Below are 18,479 nucleotides of genomic sequence, written 5' to 3' on the forward strand. Positions count from 1 at the left end.
TCATATTACAAATAATACTTCGTAGTTAGATAAATGATAATAGTAGCTGAAATTTTCTTCTATCACAAGGTTATTCATTTTTTTTTTAATAATCAACAACGTTTATTACGAGAAACATTAAGTCGTAAACTGCGCATAGCCATAGCGCGACTAAAGTGACGTTGAACTGGACGTTGAAATTGTCCATTAACTAGACTAGAATCTTCATCACACTCTACACTGCTTAAAACTACTAACAGTACTCCAAGTACCTGCAACATAAATGTATTGAAAGTTCTTTCAATATATTATGAATAACAATTATTTATATTTTTTTAGCGTAAAATGCACTAATGAAGCAATACAATGATATATTTTTTATCTTACATACCAGACATATTATTATCAGTAATGTATAGATATGTATGCTTGCAGCCGGAATTGACTCTACCTCTCTTAAAGCTTCTGCTGCTTCAGAGAGGTCTGGTTTTAATTCTAAAGCATGTCGTAAATGTACAGCTGCTTCTTGATAATGACCATATGCCTACAAACAAAATAATAAACATTGTAGTGATAAATTATGTCTTGATAATATTTCAAAACAAATTTAAATAATATTGTATTATAAATAATAATCAAATAGAATATATATTTAAATGCACTGTGATTATATGAAACAGATTATATTTCTACAACTTTCAGTTACCTTAAATATTTGACCAAGTGTAAGATATTGTTCCCAAGCATTACGATCTGGAGGTTGTAATTCCAAAGAACGTCTTGCTAAATATGTTGCATCATCCAAATATTGTTGAACTAATAATACTCGAGCTAAATTTAACAAAACTTCTGCATTATGTGGTGATACAGCAAGCGCTCTTCGAAAGCATTCAATTGATCTCTGTGCATCACCTTTTATACGCCAAAAATTTCCTATTTGATTGTAAAGTTGGACAGATTTTGGTTTCTACAACAAATTGAATAAAATATATATATATATAGCTTTGCACTAGGTCTCCCTATTTGTTTATTTATAAACAAAGTATTCTTTAATAATCGTACCTCTCTTTTTGCTTTCATTAAACGTTTCTCTAACAGATCAATGTCAACATCCATAGTTTTGCCACCATTCTTCTTAAACATGAGTGCTACATTAGGTTCTGGAACCAGTGGATGCTTATCTCTATTTGCAACACCAAGCAAGTTGTCATAATAAGTGAAATTGACAGGCTTTCCACAGTCTAGAATTACATCCTCACATTGTTGACCAGAAGTGCACATGACTTGCTCGTTTGACAGTTGAGATGATAGAGGGAAAGATTCAGTAGCATTTGGTGTATCCTTTAACACGTATGACGAGAATCGTCTGCCAAGGGGACCAAAGTTAGGGCTTTTTTAACGCTGAAAGAATAGTAAGCCACACACAAATACTAACTACAGGAAGAAACAGAAAATTGCATCAGGTTATTTATAATAATTATTAAGAACAAAATCTAAAATATAAGAATAATGATAATAATTAAAATATACAAGTATATAAAAAGATTTATACATATAAAAGTATGTTTATATAATTTTTTTTTAAATTAACTAACTACAGATTCTTATATATTTTATGTATTCATACTTTTTCATACAGTTTAAATATTTAGTTTTGTACTTTTTTGAGAATATGACAGGTGAAACATACACTATAATAATAAATTGGATACTGATAATTATATAAAACATGCAAAACATGCAATGTAATATAGAAAGCAATGTCAAATACCAACTACAATGTTTTGGTTAAAATCTCATTGATATTGTTACATGTGTGCTAAACATTGATATAAGTTACATTAAATAAATACAAAAATGGAACAAAAGCTTTTATCTCTAAGGAATATATCCTTTCAGACCTTTAAATATTGTTCAACTAAATAGAATGTTATTATAAAAGTGTGCATCATTCTATTGTGAGAATACTATAGGTATTATGTATACAAAAAAATCATAAAACATCAAATCTTAATATAATTTATTCCGGATATTTATAAATTCTTGAGTTATATATTTAAAAAATACAAGTCTCAATATATACATATAATCCAGTTTATTTCAAAAGGTACTAAAAGTATCAATTTGACATTCTGAAATAAGATATACGACATAGCTCTTACCCAAGATGAACCAAACTCTTGTGATTTCTTACCGTTCATGGTTTCCAGAAACAACACTTTTACAATCTTGACAATAGGGTTGTATCTTTTCGTATTTTTCAGAAATAGCTGTTCTACTCCAACTGTGTCCATTTCCGATACTAATGCTGCTCGCCAGGATATCGAGAATAGGATCATCCTCAACTGTGCTCACGAAGTCTGTTGTTTTGATGACTTTGTCAGCACTGAGCCTCCAAGAGGTTCTTGAATTCGTTAGTTTCGCTTGCAGTATCAGAAAACAAAAAAGATAGCCGACGACACGACCGTCAACCCCAATAACTTGCATTCTCTCACTTCACAAAAACCGATCAAACACGTTTCGGATCTATATAAAATCGTCTGCTTTCACTACGGAAAGATGATTTAGATTTTCATCCAGATGACTCTATTCTTTAGGGATTATTGAACTAATTGCCAACAGTTATTTTCACTACTATAATTTCCCCAGAAATTTTAGATTAGTTTATTTAATTTTTCAAATAGAATTGAATGTCGAAAAGTTTCCTTCAAAAAAATACATTTATCGATATTTACAACCGCTAAAAAAATAATAAACTATCTAAAAATTTATATATTATTATAATTGATAGAATAATAAATATATTAAATATAAATTTATATAAATAAAATAATAGTTATTTTTGAATTAAGGAATAATTAAATGTAAATAAACAGAAATAATTGATGACGTTGTACGATTTTGTTAAGAAGTATACTGTATCAGTTTAGATTTATTGTAATTTCTCAAGTGTTTTAAGTGCAGTTTGCGTCTGAATGAAACGAGATTTTTTTTAGGCAACTATACTACAACTCTTAGTGGATCCTTTCGCAAAAACAGAGCGCGAGTTTCATTTCCATATTTTTTGTGAAAATATGGAGAATGAGAAGGGTACAAATAACATTGGAAATGATACACAATATGCAAAAATTTGTGAACAGAAAACATGTTTCAATACAGATAAAAAGTTATCAGAATTACATCCAAATTTGAGTAAACATCAGCTGAAGAAAGTAAAAAAAAGGGAAAAATGGTTGACACGAAAGGTTGAACGAAGGTTTTTATTTCTCTTTAATAAATTAAAGAATTATGTGATTTTACAACGTATTCGATAATTTCGCTATATAAGGGGATACAAAATTTATTAAATTATATCAAATTACATTTGACAATAATGTTATTAGGTAAAAGTTATTTTAATTTCATAGATTACGTGAGCGAGAAAAAACAAGACAGAAACGAGCATTTGCTCGTGCAAATAATATAGATCTTGGACCATCCAGGAAAGCTTTAAAGAAAAGTACAATGGCAGATAGCAGTTGTAAAATTGGAATAACAGTCGATTTGTCTTTCGATGATTTAATGATTGATAAGGATATTGCAAAGTTAACTAAACAAATACTAAGGTGTTATACTTTGAATAGACGAGCTATTGCACCAATGCAATTTTCCCTTACTAGTTTTAATGGGAAGTCAAAAGCTGATATGCAAAAGCACAATGGATACGAACATTGGGATGTATGTTATTTTAATGATATTATAATAAGTTTAGAAAGATAAAAATTGTTAAGTATGATTAAGATAATTTATATCTTAACTTTTATGGAATCTAATCTAATATGGAAATAATTTAAATGTTTGATTTAAAGTTAACAACCTGTATATAATATATAATAATGTATAGGTAAAATTTCATGCAGAACCTTATTTGGATGTTTATGCAAAGGAAAAAATTATATATCTTACTAGTGAATCAGAAAATGTTATTACTCAGTTAGAATGTGATTATGTGTACGTTATAGGTGGTCTTGTTGATCATAACAGTCATAAGGTAAGCTAAGGTTTATAAAAAAAATAAGATGAGTTCATATAAATTTCTTATATAATACTTATGTTTTAGGGTCTCTGTCATAAATTAGCTATACAAGCTGGTATAACACATGGCAGATTACCTCTAGATAAATTCTTAAGTATGAAAGCAAGGAAAGTTTTGACTGTTGATCATGGTATGTCTGATATACAGTTAAATTCATTAATTAGCATATAAACTTTATGTATATATATACACAAACCTTTTTAGTGTTTGAAATTTTACTTAGAGTCAGTGAAGGAAAAACATGGCAGGAAGCATTTCTACAAGTTTTACCAGAAAGGAAGAATGCACAATTAATTGTACCATTAGAAAACAATAAAGATACATTACATATTTGTAATGACAAGGAAGACGTTTTTCAGGCAAATAATAAAATAGAATCAAATGTTAAAATTAATGAATTTGAAAACATGAATAATGTGTGTACGTAACAAAAATATGTTGTAAATAAAAAAGTAAATGTAATATTGTAGTATATGTACTCTGTTTTATTTTTTTATCAATTATTTTATTATCGTAATATATTTTATAAAAGATACATATATATACACGAGTTGATGTACACATATGTAAATTATTATAAATAAAAAATACATAAATTCAAATGTACTAATAAAAAGAGACAAATTTTTTTCTAAGAAATTAGACATTAAGTACATTACGTGTAGATGTGGGATACAATCTAGAAATAGAGTAACACAAATTACAAAGCATTAATGCACATGATCTAAATAAATTGAAGATGTCTGCTTTTATTTAAGGTAATTTAACAGATTCACTTTAAATATATCTCTAATGCAAAATAAAAATGTGGAGGTAAAACAAAAAATTGTTACACTTTAAAAAAGATGAATTAATTTTTCTCAAATTTTGCAAGAAAATTTCAAAAATATTCTATATTTATGTAAAATTTACACATACATATATCATTTACACTAATTATTTTTTATTGACTCGGAGTTATAAGAATAAATTAGATTTGTATAAAATTAAGTTTTATATTATTCTAGCTTTATTATTGTATTATTACTTCAAATATTATAATTTTATACTTTGTATGACATAATAGAGTTATCATGACTGGAAAATAACTTTCAATATCTAGAAATTGTTTTTTTTTTTAAATCATATATTCCTCAAAACACGAAACTTTTTAATAATGATTTATCATTTAATAATTTCTAATGTTCACTGTTTGTCCACATTAAAGTTCATTCTTATACTTTATGAATAAAATATTACTTATAAAATACAGTTAAATGCTTTTTGCAAAATTTGGGCAAAATTAACAATAAATTTTAAAATTTGATATTAATTCTTCATCTATCAATTCTATCAATAAAATTGTCTACATAAGTGGTATCATTTTTAATAGCAATCTTATACCAAAATATGTGTAACTAATTTGAAGATAGAGAATATATGCTATTTTGTAATTTAATTTAGACTTTATTATACGGAAATTCTCTTTGTTTGTTAAAAAATTATTTTAAAAATTCTTTTTAATAAATTTATGACCAATTCTTTAAGTTTTAAATAGAGTTTTAATGTGAGATTTTTGTAATCAATAAAATATATTATTGATGCATACATATTATTTACATTCTATTTAATACTTAAAGCTGTTTTGCAAAAATTAAATAATGTAATTGATTTGAAACACAAAACAATATTTCAATATTTATGCAGTAGAAAAAATTGATTCCTGATAGATAAAATCATTTTTACATGTCATTTTTGTAATATCAAAAACGGAGTAAATATTTACTATGATAATATTTATCTATTTTCTACCTGCTGCACAATGGACATTGTAGTTTCTAATTTCTTAATTATAATTCGCAGGTAACTATTTTCTGTGTGTAATACATATATACAAAACCATTTTTGGCCATGAAGGTCAAAGTGACATTGAAATTGACAATCGTTATTTGCTCATCTCTATCTCTTTCCCTCAAAGTTTTTTGATAATTGATCTCTTATATATATATACATCAAAAATCGTATATCTTCAAAAATAAAAATTAAGATAATTCTCTCTGTTGCACATAATATGTACAATTTCACGAATATACTTTAGTATAAGTATACATCAATGTAACTACTGAGAAGCTATCATTTGCACGACATAAGAAGAATATCTAAATTTTACTGATAAGTTTTTTAAAGTTTTTATAAATTTAAAGTAATTTGTATCATTTCTGTAGTAACAAAAATAATATCCTTTTAGCTTATCCAAAACTGTATTATGTTAGATTTGCACAAATATTTGTAAATAAGCAAATAGCTAAATTATAATAAAATAATTATTTTACTTAATCGTTATCCAAACAAAGTCACCTCTCGACTTAATCCTATTCTGCATAATAACTTCACAGTTCGTATATCAGTTATTTTCATGCAACGTCTAAATTATCAATATCTTGATCATCAATTATTTCAAATTCGCTACCACTTTCATCACTATGAATAACTAGTTTACTTGATATTGGTTCAAGTTCTGCTTCTTCTTCAGAAGATGATCCTTTCTCAAAATGGCCACTTTGAAATTTAATACCATCCACATCAGTTTCTTCAGCACTAAGGTCTAATTCAGAAACTTCTACACCATCAGTACTTCCATCTTCATGTGATGGCATCTTAATACCCAGAAGATCTTCATCAATAAGAAACTCTATAATCAAAAAATTCTTTTTAATAAGATTTGATAAAAACAGGTATTTATTAAATAGGTATGAAATACCTCTTTAAATAAATAATATTTAACAATACTAGTATTGAATAATTGGTTATACCATTTTGAGCATCAGACAATACACTTGTCGGTGTTGGAGATTGATCCCCTGATTCTCCAGCTCTTGTAAGAACTTGAAGATTGTCTTCAGTTACTGCTGGTAAAAATTCTTCAATTTCACTATCCCACTCTATAATAAAATGAAAATAATAACATTTAGAATTATCATATACAGAATTAACATTATACTCATTATTAGCTCTTGCTATTAATAAAAATAAAATTTTTTACATTTGACATTATATTAATCACCTTTTTGTACTACCATTTTGCTAGGTAACTTCAACAGCAATGGAGGTCCAAGTAAAATGCTCATGCATATTGTATATGTAAGAAGTATACCATTTATAGTACGACCAATAATCCATAGGCCCAAAGAAAGAGAGCATACTGCAGTACAAAACTGAAATCATTTTTAATATTTAGAGTTAATTTCATAGTTATAGTGTAGTCAAAATAAATATATATTAGTTAAATATATTTTACTATTTCTATATTATAAAATATATTTATAAATAAATCATTACCACTCCTGGTTGCTCTTTCCTTAACTGTTTCAACCAATGAATTGCAGATTTTATTATTTTTCCTATTTTTTCAATCTGTTCTGCTTTTGCATAGGAACTATAAATACATTATACATTTTAATTGAATTAACTGTATATATAAGATAATTATAAGTATATGAGCATAATGTTTTGGAAACTTTAACACATACGCAGCTGTGTCCAATGCTTTATTATCCTTCTGAACATGGGCTTCCAAGGTACTATAGCAGAGTACAGTGACTAGTGCAGCACTGCTAGCTGCAGCAAATCCCCGAATTTCTAATACAATAATACCCCTGAAAAATATATAAAAATTTAATACTTTTTAAAACTTTTTTGTATAGATATATGATTAAATATTTTTTAATTTTCAGAAATATATAATTATGAAATTATTTCTAATTTTTTCTATTCACAGTTTCATTATAAAGTATATAAATAATTAAATATATAATCAATCATAATAACGAAATAAATATTGAATTTATATGTAATATGGACTGGTCGATTTCCAATCATACGTTACTTTTTTAATTGTCAACACCTACTGCCATCTAGAATAGTGCTGTAGATCCGGTGGGAAAATACGCAGAAAACATGCAATTCATTCAACAAAGCAAATATGAATGTCACGAAGAAATATAATCGTGGAGAAAGAGATTTTAGAATGTACTACTCGGAACTGCGGAAACCCATCAATGACCGCTTATCTCAACTTGTTTTTGTAACATGCATAAAAAAACATCATATAGTTGACGTTATTTGTACGCTTATTACGAAGAAACACGTACAAAAAATGATATAAAGTATCAGAATGCTTAAACAGTGACACTGTTATTTACTATTGACAAATTAAATGCCGAAACGCGCACACTTTTACAAACCTTGACCTAGAAGACAAATTACATTGAAGGCGAATTACATCGAAGAGGTTTAGAAACAGCTGAATGCCTCGCAATAACTTCTACTAATGCGTATAAAATTTTTATTAAATGTCACTATAGTAAGCTTGTTTACTAGAAAAAGAAAAACATTACAGAGCTTTACGTATAACGAGAAAAAACACGAGTTATATATATTGATTCTTCGGCATTGTGTTAAATTTTATAAGGTTCTTTATTTTGTAATCTAGCTGAAATGAAAATTTAATTCTACAATGAAAAAACGTGTATCGGTACAGTAGTAATCAAATTTCGCGAAATCACGCATAACAGCATATCTTAGTAGTGACGCATATGATATTACAATGCTATACGGACTTACCAAAACAATATATTGAATACGATGAGGACGGAGATACTGTTCACAGAATTCTCCCAAAGAAGGATACTCTCCAAAATGCCACAAAGTCGCCTAGAGGCTTCGAAATTGCACCCGACATTCCGATACCGTTCATCCTCGATAGTTTTATGTTCGTCCTCCGCTTCACTTGCATCATGAGGTGTTGCGTTCCTCATCCATCGAAAATAACATGCCACTCTCGAAAGCAGTTCCATGACAGTTCCAGGTCGACGTTGACTGCTTTTGTCGTCCTAATTTTTGTACTCCTTTGGCATGGTACACCCTCGGAAGACTGTGCGGGAGTATTTTTAGCGCGTGACAACGAGAGTAAGACTTTTGAGAACGAACGAGCAACCGCGGGGGTTTCTTCTGCTTTGCATCGAAGAACAGAGTGAGAAAGAAAGAAAGACTGAGAAAGAAGGAGATGACCTGAAAAGACAGAGAAGAAAGAACGGAAAGCGAGAAAGATAGAAATGAATATAAACGAAAGGATGGATTAAGACTATGACTATGACCACGGCTGATACAGTATAAACGAGTGCAACGTGAATGAGTCAGAAAGAGAGAGAGAAAGGGAGGAGAGAAAGAGAGAGGTAGAGAGAGGGAAAAGAAAGAGAGAAAGAACAAAGTAAGGGAAAGAAACACAAATGAAAAAGAGACGAAATATATATAAGAACTGAGTGTATACCCTCGCGGTACTTTACAATCGTTCCTGTTAATTTTATGAATATGTACCTTTTTCTTAACTACACGTTTTGTCTTTTTTCGTATCTCTCTAGAAGCACTAGTTCATGGCTAGTTAACGTAACGTGCTACTGATACGATGTACGTACGCCCTCAAGCGTTATTTCACGTACCCTACCTTCACCTACTAGCTCCAACACGTGACTGCGAGACACGAGACGTGGTTGCACCGCGTACAAACAGCAGGAAACGCAGCAATGAAACTGCGTAAATTTCAAAATTTTAGTCAATCCGCTAATATTTGATACAACACTGCATTTTATATAATATTAAAAAATTGATTCTTAATTTATGCTAAAATAGTTAATATCTAATTTGTGAAATAAAAAATGATACATTTTACAATTAGGAAGAATAGAAAGAATTACACCGGAAGCTTAAAAAGTCATTTACTCACGAAACTTGTATATATACATATACAATAAGATTCATATTATTTTATATCCTAATTATAAAATTCATTCAATTGTAATTTATATCTACTGTATTCAATAGTCAGACTACTTTAAAGTTTTTATCTTATCATTTCTATAAAAATTATACAAAATTTCTATAAATTTACATATTTTTTAAAGTAAATTTAATTTCATTGTTGTTCTATATAAATTTATATTCTATAATATTATTCATAATTATATATTCATTATATTTTATATAAAAAATGTCACTTCCCCAATCTTCTTGCAGAATTCAACAAAATGTTTTTATAGATAAATGAATAATTTTATGAAATTCACGTTATACTTATCTAGCAATTTTATCACTTAATATATTTACAATGTAAAATTACGTTTAATATTTAAACGATATATCTGTATATATATGTATGTACATATGTATGTATGTATGATATTGTATGCACTAATATTTTTTTAAAATGGCAATTTAACCCTTTTTCTTTCTTTTTCTTTTTATAAAATTATTCGATGAATTTACAAGTAAAAAATAAATTAATTAATAGACTGGTTAGTTAAGTGAAAATGTTTTACTTTATACAGGGTGGTTGGTAACTGACAGTACAAGCGGAAAGGGGGTGATTCTACGCGAAAAAGGAAGTCGAAAATATAGAATAAAAAATTTTTTTTTTTAATTTCTTTTTTTTTTTTTTTTTTTTAAATTTTTCCATCGAGACAACGATCTACAGTGAGATCCGTTATAACGAGACGTGATAAAGTGCACACGTACCGAGCGAAAATTCAAAGTCGATTTTCTCGAAAACAAATCCTCAAACGAAAAGTTTTTATTCTATATTTTCGACTTCTTTTTTCGCGTAGAATCACCCCCTTTCCGCTTGTACCACCAGTTACCAACCACCCTGTATATTAGAATTCTGTCTGGTTAATAAAATCTTTGCTCTACTATCATTTCCTAATAATTTTATTCCACTTTAAATTATGCTAGGTCAGACTCTTTCATGTTTTCACTTCTACTATATCGTAGTAACGTAATAAATGATCTGGTATTCTATCTTCTGAAATTTGATGACATATAAATTAGATTAAACAAAATTAAACAAAACAAAATGTTTAGTCTAGTTGTTCAATGTCATTATCATATAACTAGATTTTATTAACGATTTTTCGTAAACGAGGGTAAGTAAAAGTATATAGATAATTGTTTATACGTGATTTACTTGTGATAGTTACCAATAATTTGTAATTATTAAGTATGTATCGTCCTTCAATAAATTTTTTCAAAACTGGTCACTAGAAACTTCCCTAAAATTTTCCGCTATCGTTGTTAAATATATTTAAAATTCTGATATTAACAGGTTAAGGACATTCTACACATAATTCTCTTTTTTTCATTCGACAACTATTCGATTCCGTTACAAAATCACGGATAATTTTCATTATATAGTTTGTTGGTATTAGAAAGTCTATCATATTATTGCTATCAAAAATTAATGAAAGATGATAATTAAATGAAATAAAGAGTACATTCTTTTAGTCATGCGCTAAAATTTTTATACGATGAATTGAACTAATATAATAATTACTCCAATATACAATGTTAATTATATTATAAATAATTGAAATAATATAGAATATAATTTACCTATTCCAAAATAAGTAATTGTAATTTATAGTAAATAATAATTACAAATTACGTAATCAAAGATACATTTTATTTCCGTCGTGACCTCTATTCTGCACTTATCTTTGTATTATTTTTATGTATTTACATAATCGCACAAGATAATTTGATTATGTATTACCAGGTATTATATTACAGATATTTTACCAACGATAATTTGTACATATTTGAATACAATTTATGTTAAAATATAACGTATCCTATAAAATCATGTAGTTTATCATAAAATTGCAACTACAACATAATATTGTACTACGTTCTTGTCGCGACGCCAACTTTACGCGCAAATTGCTATCTGTATATTATAAGCAAATTTCTAACAAATTGTTACTGTGCACGAGTATCATATTTCGATTAAAAATGTAACTGCTTTTTAATTTTTGCAAATATAGTAATTTGAAAGAAATAAAAAAAATTAGAAGAGAATTTAACGAAAATTTTATATATTACATACGCAATTATTTATAAACAAAACTTGTATTTGTAATATCATTATTATTAATATATATAGATATTAAATTCTATTTCACTTTCTGTAGTACTTTCTTCTTAGGATCAATACATTACCCTAATGTTGGAGCAGATCATATACGTACACGTGGCTTATTTGCGAAAACCAGGCTGTAAACGTACAAATGAACACATGAAAATATATTATTAACACATAAAAACACAATATTGTACAGTTGAGCCTCGATTATCCGAACAGGTTGGAGGATAAGGACAAGACAGTTCGGATAACCGACTAATTCCGATAATAGAAATTCAGTAGATAGCTATCCTTTCGAACTCTTCTTATTAGTTCAAATATTAGGATTTAAGTGTTATGATTTCAACTTTTCCTTCTTTGACGCAGAATTTATTTTGAATAAAAACAAATAATTGTATGTATTAATATACATACTCATTATAAGTGTTTACACGTATTACAAAATTACGATTGATCCTAGTTCAAATAAAAGATGCTCAGGATTAACTTGTTTGCATAAACTAGGTTCTACTATATTTATTTATCTTACAATGAAAATGTAAGATAAGCTGATCTTTTTATCATTATCAATGACAGTAAAACTTTCATTTCAAGTGCATGATTTATCAAATACATCATTTTTATCACGAAATAATTATTTCGTAATAATACTATTTGCATACATCTGAAATATTTATTGTTTGGAAAATTTAGTTATTGTTATACTAAGTTTATTTCTTTGTTCCGAACGCGAACATATAAATAACAATAAAGTAGTGTAAAAGTTATTAATACAATGTATTATAAAAGCATTAGTTTTTCGGTACATTTAAAATGTCGATTTATGTTGCTTTAACGAGCGTTTCGTTAACTGCATATCTATCTATAGACACAATAAAGGATAAAAATTCATAAACGTTTAGAATGAAAAATCTCGAGGTTCGCATTTGTTATAAATTGCAAAATGATTTATACTTATTACTATGCATTTTGCTATTCTTTACATTTATACAATTTTCTACATATATTTTTAGATCTTTTTTTATAAAAAATAAAACATATATGAGACTCAGGAAGACTTAGGTGGAAAACAACTGAACATTTTGTAAATAAAAACATTTTAGGTCTTACAATATCACATATTAAAATGTACCTTATTTATATTTTCTATTTGAAATATTGTGGGTGTATGAAAAATGTTAATAAATATATTTAAAAGAAAAATTCATCACACTCTACTTTAATTTGATAAGAGTGAATGAAGTCTTCTGAAAGAGTTACATCTCATAAATTTTATATTAAAGTCGACAATTAGAAATTATATAAATATATTTTTGTCACAAAAGACAAAAAGGCACTTCTATATAAGTGTTACAATAAGATTAACATTTTAAATCTTTAAACCGTTTCGTATTTTCATGCAGATACCGATTTCTACGTTATAATTTTTCATTGTATACATTGTGTACATAATTTACACTTACATACATACGCACGCATTCATACATAGCAGTCTACGTTATATGGCAGTATTATAATATCATACTTAATGAATAATTTGATAACTTCATATTACATTAAATTCCATTAAATACTTATCAATTATAATGTTAATAATTATTTTAATTAGTGCTAAAGCTTCATTCGCTGCATAATAAAATTTGTTTATCATTTAAATATTAATCAATCAAAAATTTATATTTATGTATAAAAACACAATTTTCTGCAATGAAATAATTTTTTCCATTAAATAGGGATTATTTTCATGATTTTCACTTTCCAGCATATGTTGGATTTTTAAATGTTGAAGTTGCTTGTTTATAAATTGGATTTTCACCCTGTTTAAAGATAATTGAAATGAAAGGTTTTGTAGCATACAAAATATACAAAATTAAAGATAAATTAATATTTTTACCGTGTCCCATTTAGCCATCATTCTTTCCTTTTCAAATCTTGCAAATTCTCTTCTGTCATGTATAGTTGTTAATAGTTTCCACAAAAGTAATAATGCAAGACCGATTAAAACAATAGCTGCAATTACACCCAATACTATACCGAGCATGTAAACTTGGGGTGGACATTCCCTTTCCTTCTGAGCTCTGACTTTTAGACAATTCGTTTCATTGTAATAATAAACAAAATTATATTTGCAGTCGTCTTCATCTATACCGAAGCATGGAACTTCATCCTTATCCACATCTGGTATAACTGTATCAACTGGTTCAGGGACGAATTCTTTGCAATTTTTTGCACATTCCTCTTTATCAGTGAAATTACCAGTACCATACATTTGACATAATACACAATTTTTTAATTCTTCACAACGGCTTGGACAGGTTGGACACTTATTACAGTGTTTACCAGAATATCTAGTATTTCCTTCTTCATGACAAATACATTCACCACAAACACAATCTCCCTAAATGATAAAAGATTAATCGAAGTTAAACTTGTAAAACAAGATAAAGCTTTTTCTTCTCAAAGCAATAAAAATCTTACATGTCCTGAACATAACACTCCATTGGTAGTTCCTGGTGCAATACAAGTCTCATTTGAAGATCTACAATTGCAAGATGGACCAGTCCATCCTGCATTACAGACACATTGACCACACTCGCATGTTCCATGATTTGAGCACAAATGACCTTGATCTCGATCACATGAGAAATTGTCACATTCACAAAAATGACCTGATATTATCTGTAAAAAACAAAACAACATCATATACTCAATCAAAAAAGATGCAAATTTTTATATTAAAATCATATATCTATATTTACTTCTTCAGGATTTTCTCTTTCTTCACATTCACATTGACCACAAGCACAAGTTCCTCTCCCTGAACAATCTACAAGAGAAGTATTATCAGGTCTACAAGATTGGAAATGTTTATCTAATCCTGTCATTTCTTGATGAGGACTGCATTCGCAGCGTTTTCCAAAAAATCCATCATAACATTCACAAATGCCACATTTTAAAGTTCCTACACCATTACATTCTGGTGATTTCGGTTCATACATAGCACCTTCGCGTTCGCATTCACAGTCACATAACATTTCCAAATTTACAGTAAGCGTTTCATTAATTCCAACCTAAAAAAGATAAGAAAATTTGTTTCTTTAACTTTAAATATTAAATTATGTAGACAAGTGCAAATGCTTTTATTCTTACTGGATAAATATCGAATTTTTGTTTCCATTCAGACCTATTTTCTGGGCAACTCGTGACTTCGATTTCTGCAGTAAATTCCACTTTTGTTCCAACTTTTAATCCGTCACATTTTGAAGTTTCAATAAGCGGTCCCGTACCCAAACACTTTGAAAAGTATTTTACCTTCACAGCACTGCTAGCTGTATCTTTCATTTCAACTGAACTTGAAATTGCATCATACTGTTCACGAATTAATTCTACAACGTTACTCGAGTCATCTGATAATTTACCAGCAAAAGATCCTTCTACATGTTTAGTCAGTCTTTTATATACATTTATTTGTTCTTCCGTAACAGCCCATATAACATTAATAGCATTTTGCTTAACTTTTAAATTAATTTGAGAAATACTTGGATAGTCTTGTAATGATGAGTGCGTGTAAAGTCCTGTACTATCTAGGTGACATTCACCATCATTTGGTTTGACAATTCCACCCAATTTACCATCGCCTGCATAATGAAAACCAGCATCTGTAGAAAATACTAAAAGTCTACGAGCCTTTTCACGCCAGCCAATCTGCTGTCTACAAACTATAGCTTGCATTATTGCATCAAACCCTCCTTCTGGCGCATCTAAGTTTCCAGATACTGAAGCATTTCGCACTAAACTCTACACAGATAAGAAAAGTTAATAATTTTTATGGAATATTCATTGCAAAATTATATTATTATATACTTACTGCAAAATGACTTGTATCTTGAGACAATGTCATAATATTTTTGTAGCCATATGGTGCTGCACATCCATCACATGGTTCTATTAATCTAAAATACAAAACTGACTATAAATTTATCATTAAATGAAATGTAAAATAGTAATTTCAAATTGTGCATGCAGAAAGATTATAATTTTTTATGGGAAACTTACGACTTAGGCATTGTACTAACATAAGGCATTACAACTTTATCAACAAAACTGCCAAAACCTAATCGAAAGTTACTTGTAATTTTACTCATACTTTCTACTAAGAGTTGACCTAAATCTGATAATTTTTTCTTGTCATCTTCCATAGATTTACTCAAATCCATAAGATAGTACAAATCAACAGGATAATCTTCAGCTTGTGAATAAGCAAAAGTCATTCTATGTGCCTCATCTAGAAGATTTATATCATATCTCTAATATTGTAAATATTGTTTTCTGCCAAAATAGTTTAATATATAATAACTACAGTAACTTACTTATTCGAAGTTTCAAATTAACTTCTTGTGGCCAAATTTGTACAGCTTCTTGTCTTCTGCTACCACTGCTACTGCTACTGCTGCTACTACCACTACTAGTGGACTGTGAACTAGAGCCATGTGTGCTAGAATTCATATATGAATATTCATAACTGTTGGCACCACCATATGCATAACCACCTTTTGTTAAATTTCTATGTCTTATCATACTAAAAACATTGTCTGGATTCCATGTATATTCGCCAGGACATGTCGCAAATATTTTAGTGTTAATATTTGGTAGAAAACACCGCTTTTCTGAAAATTTCTGTAAAGATTAATATATTTTAATTATTTACATAAAATATACTATATATGAATATTACTATTATTATATTATTAATATACATGTAATTATATTTTAACAAAAAAACTCACTGGTGCTGCACACCAGGCACAATGTGGTGTTTGTATACATTCATGACATGTTTGTTTGCTTATACAAGGATTCATTCCAGTCAATCTCTCTGGAGGTGAGTAATTTGCCTTTACTAATGATATAACAATTGCTATTGCTATTATCCATCTGAAGCTGCCAAACATTCTGCATATAAAATACAAATCTTTTTAGATTAATGCAGTTAATAGATTATATATAAATATACTTTTTAATGTAGTTTCTAAATCATAGATAAGATACATTTCTAAAATAAAATAACAATTCTATTACTCTTGTATTAAATTTTAATGAAATTATGACTTTGTACAATCATTTCTACCAAGAATAAGGTAGGTATGAGGTAATATTCTTGTAATTGTTGACTCATCATATTCTTAAAATATACATTCTTAGTTCCCATTTTTATTCTCTAAGAATAAGTATGAAATATGGATTCACTTTCTATGGATAAAAATATATTAAAAACTTTTAATGGTATTAGTTACTTATCTAAAAGTGGGACAAACTGTGCTTCATTTATAAATACAGCATAAAATTTATTTGGCAAGTTACCCATAAATAACTCATGTTACCTTATCATTTTATTTTAACATTATGGCTATAAGTTTGAACCAAATAATAATTAAAATAATCAATTTTGATATCAAAATATTAAAAAATTTATTTTGTAAAATTTGTTTATAACTGTTTCCTTATGAAATGTATATAAGTTATGTTAGATATATATACCTGTAGGAAAGCAAATTTAAAGAAAAAATAAAGTATTTACAAAATATAATTAATTATTTAATAGAAAATTGAGATTTGATTATAAAAGTTCTCCCATGCCTTTATTCTTAACTTCAGTAACATTTTGTACATAATCCAAATATAAAAAATGTTCACTTATAAAATTTCGAAGAATTCTTTTTATTTATATTTTAAAAGTATTCGATATCTTTAAAATACCATTATTCACGGCTTAAAACAGACGGCTTATTCATTCACGACGATGCCGTCATCTTTATATTTACAAAATGATATCTCTTCCTAAACGAAACCACAAATATAAAAACAAAAAAAACTGGATAAGAAATTCTGAGGGCTTACTTTTCCATCAGAAATATCTCTTTCAATTTGTTATTAGAACATCACAAGGTTGACCAATGTTTTCTTTTACTTGAATCGCCATAAAAGGTAACCCATCAAATGCACGCACTCCACAACCAACTGTCTATACCAGATCGTGATAGACTCACACTAGTTACACCACACTACACGTTTTCTGATTGTCTGACTGATCCTGATTCTGATTGTACGTATTGCATAAAGTATTTAATTATACCTAGAGAATACATCTCTTTCGAATAAAATGAACAAATAGAATACTAGCGCTACATGTGTTCAATCTTAAAACTATCTTTCCCTTTTGTGTACGATACACACAAAGCGGAATATTTGAAATCTTATTTAGATCTTGATGTAAATATAATGTTATACATTCTTATTGCTGTACATTAATCCTGTAAATAATATTATTATATTAAGAGAAATAAAAATGTAATTTTACTAATAACATAAATAAGCTAGCAACGTTAAATAATATTACCAAACTAACATCATATATGTATATTCTGCTAAACGAGTTGAGTCCAGAGGACTAAATAAAACTAGACGATTAAAATT

The 18,479-nt window shown here is 28.0% G+C and overlaps 4 protein-coding genes across 5 annotated transcripts; 1 reads left to right on the plus strand and 3 right to left on the minus strand.

Annotated features, from left to right (window-relative positions):
- Positions 1-70: 70 nt before the first annotated feature.
- LOC138177906 (uncharacterized) lies at positions 71-2,584 on the minus strand. The gene is made up of 5 exons (XM_069109225.1): positions 2,174-2,584; positions 1,042-1,345; positions 686-946; positions 371-523; positions 71-251 (listed from the first exon to the last, which is right to left on the minus strand). The coding sequence occupies exons 1-5, from the start codon at positions 2,464-2,466 to the stop codon at positions 93-95; spliced, it is 1,170 nt and encodes a 389-aa protein (XP_068965326.1). The 5' UTR covers positions 2,467-2,584; the 3' UTR covers positions 71-92.
- A 128-nt stretch (positions 2,585-2,712) lies between these two features.
- Positions 2,713-4,511, plus strand: LOC138177817 (tRNA methyltransferase 10 homolog A). 2 transcript variants are annotated; one of them, XM_069109020.1, is made up of 6 exons: positions 2,713-2,869; positions 2,976-3,235; positions 3,387-3,696; positions 3,863-4,009; positions 4,079-4,184; positions 4,259-4,511. In XM_069109020.1, the coding sequence occupies exons 2-6, from the start codon at positions 3,054-3,056 to the stop codon at positions 4,480-4,482; spliced, it is 969 nt and encodes a 322-aa protein (XP_068965121.1). In that variant the 5' UTR covers positions 2,713-2,869; positions 2,976-3,053; the 3' UTR covers positions 4,483-4,511. The 2 variants fall into 2 exon arrangements, with proteins under 2 accessions (XP_068965121.1, XP_068965122.1); XM_069109021.1 differs by lacking the exon at positions 2,713-2,869 and having other exon boundaries at positions 2,879-3,235; positions 4,280-4,511.
- Positions 4,512-5,814: 1,303 nt separating this feature from the next.
- Positions 5,815-9,568, minus strand: LOC138177816 (uncharacterized). Its single transcript, XM_069109019.1, has 7 exons — positions 9,410-9,568; positions 8,657-8,966; positions 7,564-7,689; positions 7,373-7,469; positions 7,098-7,248; positions 6,847-6,975; positions 5,815-6,725 (listed from the first exon to the last, which is right to left on the minus strand). The coding sequence occupies exons 2-7, from the start codon at positions 8,887-8,889 to the stop codon at positions 6,448-6,450; spliced, it is 1,014 nt and encodes a 337-aa protein (XP_068965120.1). The 5' UTR covers positions 8,890-8,966; positions 9,410-9,568; the 3' UTR covers positions 5,815-6,447.
- Positions 9,569-12,763: 3,195 nt separating this feature from the next.
- mys (position-specific antigen beta subunit myospheroid) lies at positions 12,764-18,111 on the minus strand. The gene is made up of 10 exons (XM_069109235.1): positions 17,904-18,111; positions 16,793-16,958; positions 16,376-16,682; positions 16,062-16,290; positions 15,874-15,958; positions 15,156-15,803; positions 14,765-15,076; positions 14,484-14,684; positions 13,900-14,403; positions 12,764-13,822 (listed from the first exon to the last, which is right to left on the minus strand). The coding sequence occupies exons 1-10, from the start codon at positions 17,909-17,911 to the stop codon at positions 13,757-13,759; spliced, it is 2,526 nt and encodes an 841-aa protein (XP_068965336.1). The 5' UTR covers positions 17,912-18,111; the 3' UTR covers positions 12,764-13,756.
- Positions 18,112-18,479: the final 368 nt, after the last annotated feature.

Source organism: Bombus flavifrons, chromosome 3, assembly GCF_040668555.2.
Source record: "Bombus flavifrons isolate JBK064 chromosome 3, iyBomFlav1_principal, whole genome shotgun sequence".
Classification (NCBI taxonomy): Eukaryota; Metazoa; Arthropoda; class Insecta; order Hymenoptera; family Apidae; genus Bombus; species Bombus flavifrons.

Excerpts from the sequence above, each read along its gene's own strand:
- LOC138177817 (XM_069109020.1), top strand. The coding sequence starts at position 3,054 with ATGGAGAATGAGAAGGGTACAAATAACATTGGAAATGATACACAATAT. Across the intron at positions 4,010-4,078 it reads TTGATCATAACAGTCATAAG|GGTCTCTGTCATAAATTAGC; the intron begins GTAAGCTAAGGT and ends CTTATGTTTTAG. Across the intron at positions 4,185-4,258 it reads AGTTTTGACTGTTGATCATG|TGTTTGAAATTTTACTTAGA; the intron begins GTATGTCTGATA and ends AAACCTTTTTAG.
- LOC138177906 (XM_069109225.1), bottom strand. The coding sequence starts at position 2,466 with ATGCAAGTTATTGGGGTTGACGGTCGTGTCGTCGGCTATCTTTTTTGT. Across the intron at positions 1,346-2,173 it reads GTTTCTGGAAACCATGAACG|ACGATTCTCGTCATACGTGT; the intron begins GTAAGAAATCAC and ends TCCCCTTGGCAG. Across the intron at positions 947-1,041 it reads TAATGAAAGCAAAAAGAGAG|AAACCAAAATCTGTCCAACT; the intron begins GTACGATTATTA and ends AATTTGTTGTAG.
- mys (XM_069109235.1), bottom strand. Across the intron at positions 15,959-16,061 it reads GTTAGTACAATGCCTAAGTC|ATTAATAGAACCATGTGATG; the intron begins GTAAGTTTCCCA and ends TTTGTATTTTAG. Across the intron at positions 14,404-14,483 it reads GAGTGTTATGTTCAGGACAT|GGAGATTGTGTTTGTGGTGA; the intron begins GTAAGATTTTTA and ends TTTATCATTTAG.
- LOC138177816 (XM_069109019.1), bottom strand. The coding sequence starts at position 8,889 with ATGGAACTGCTTTCGAGAGTGGCATGTTATTTTCGATGGATGAGGAAC. Across the intron at positions 7,690-8,656 it reads GTATTCAATATATTGTTTTG|GGGTATTATTGTATTAGAAA; the intron begins GTAAGTCCGTAT and ends TATATTTTTCAG. Across the intron at positions 7,249-7,372 it reads GGAAAGAGCAACCAGGAGTG|TTTTGTACTGCAGTATGCTC; the intron begins GTAATGATTTAT and ends AAATGATTTCAG.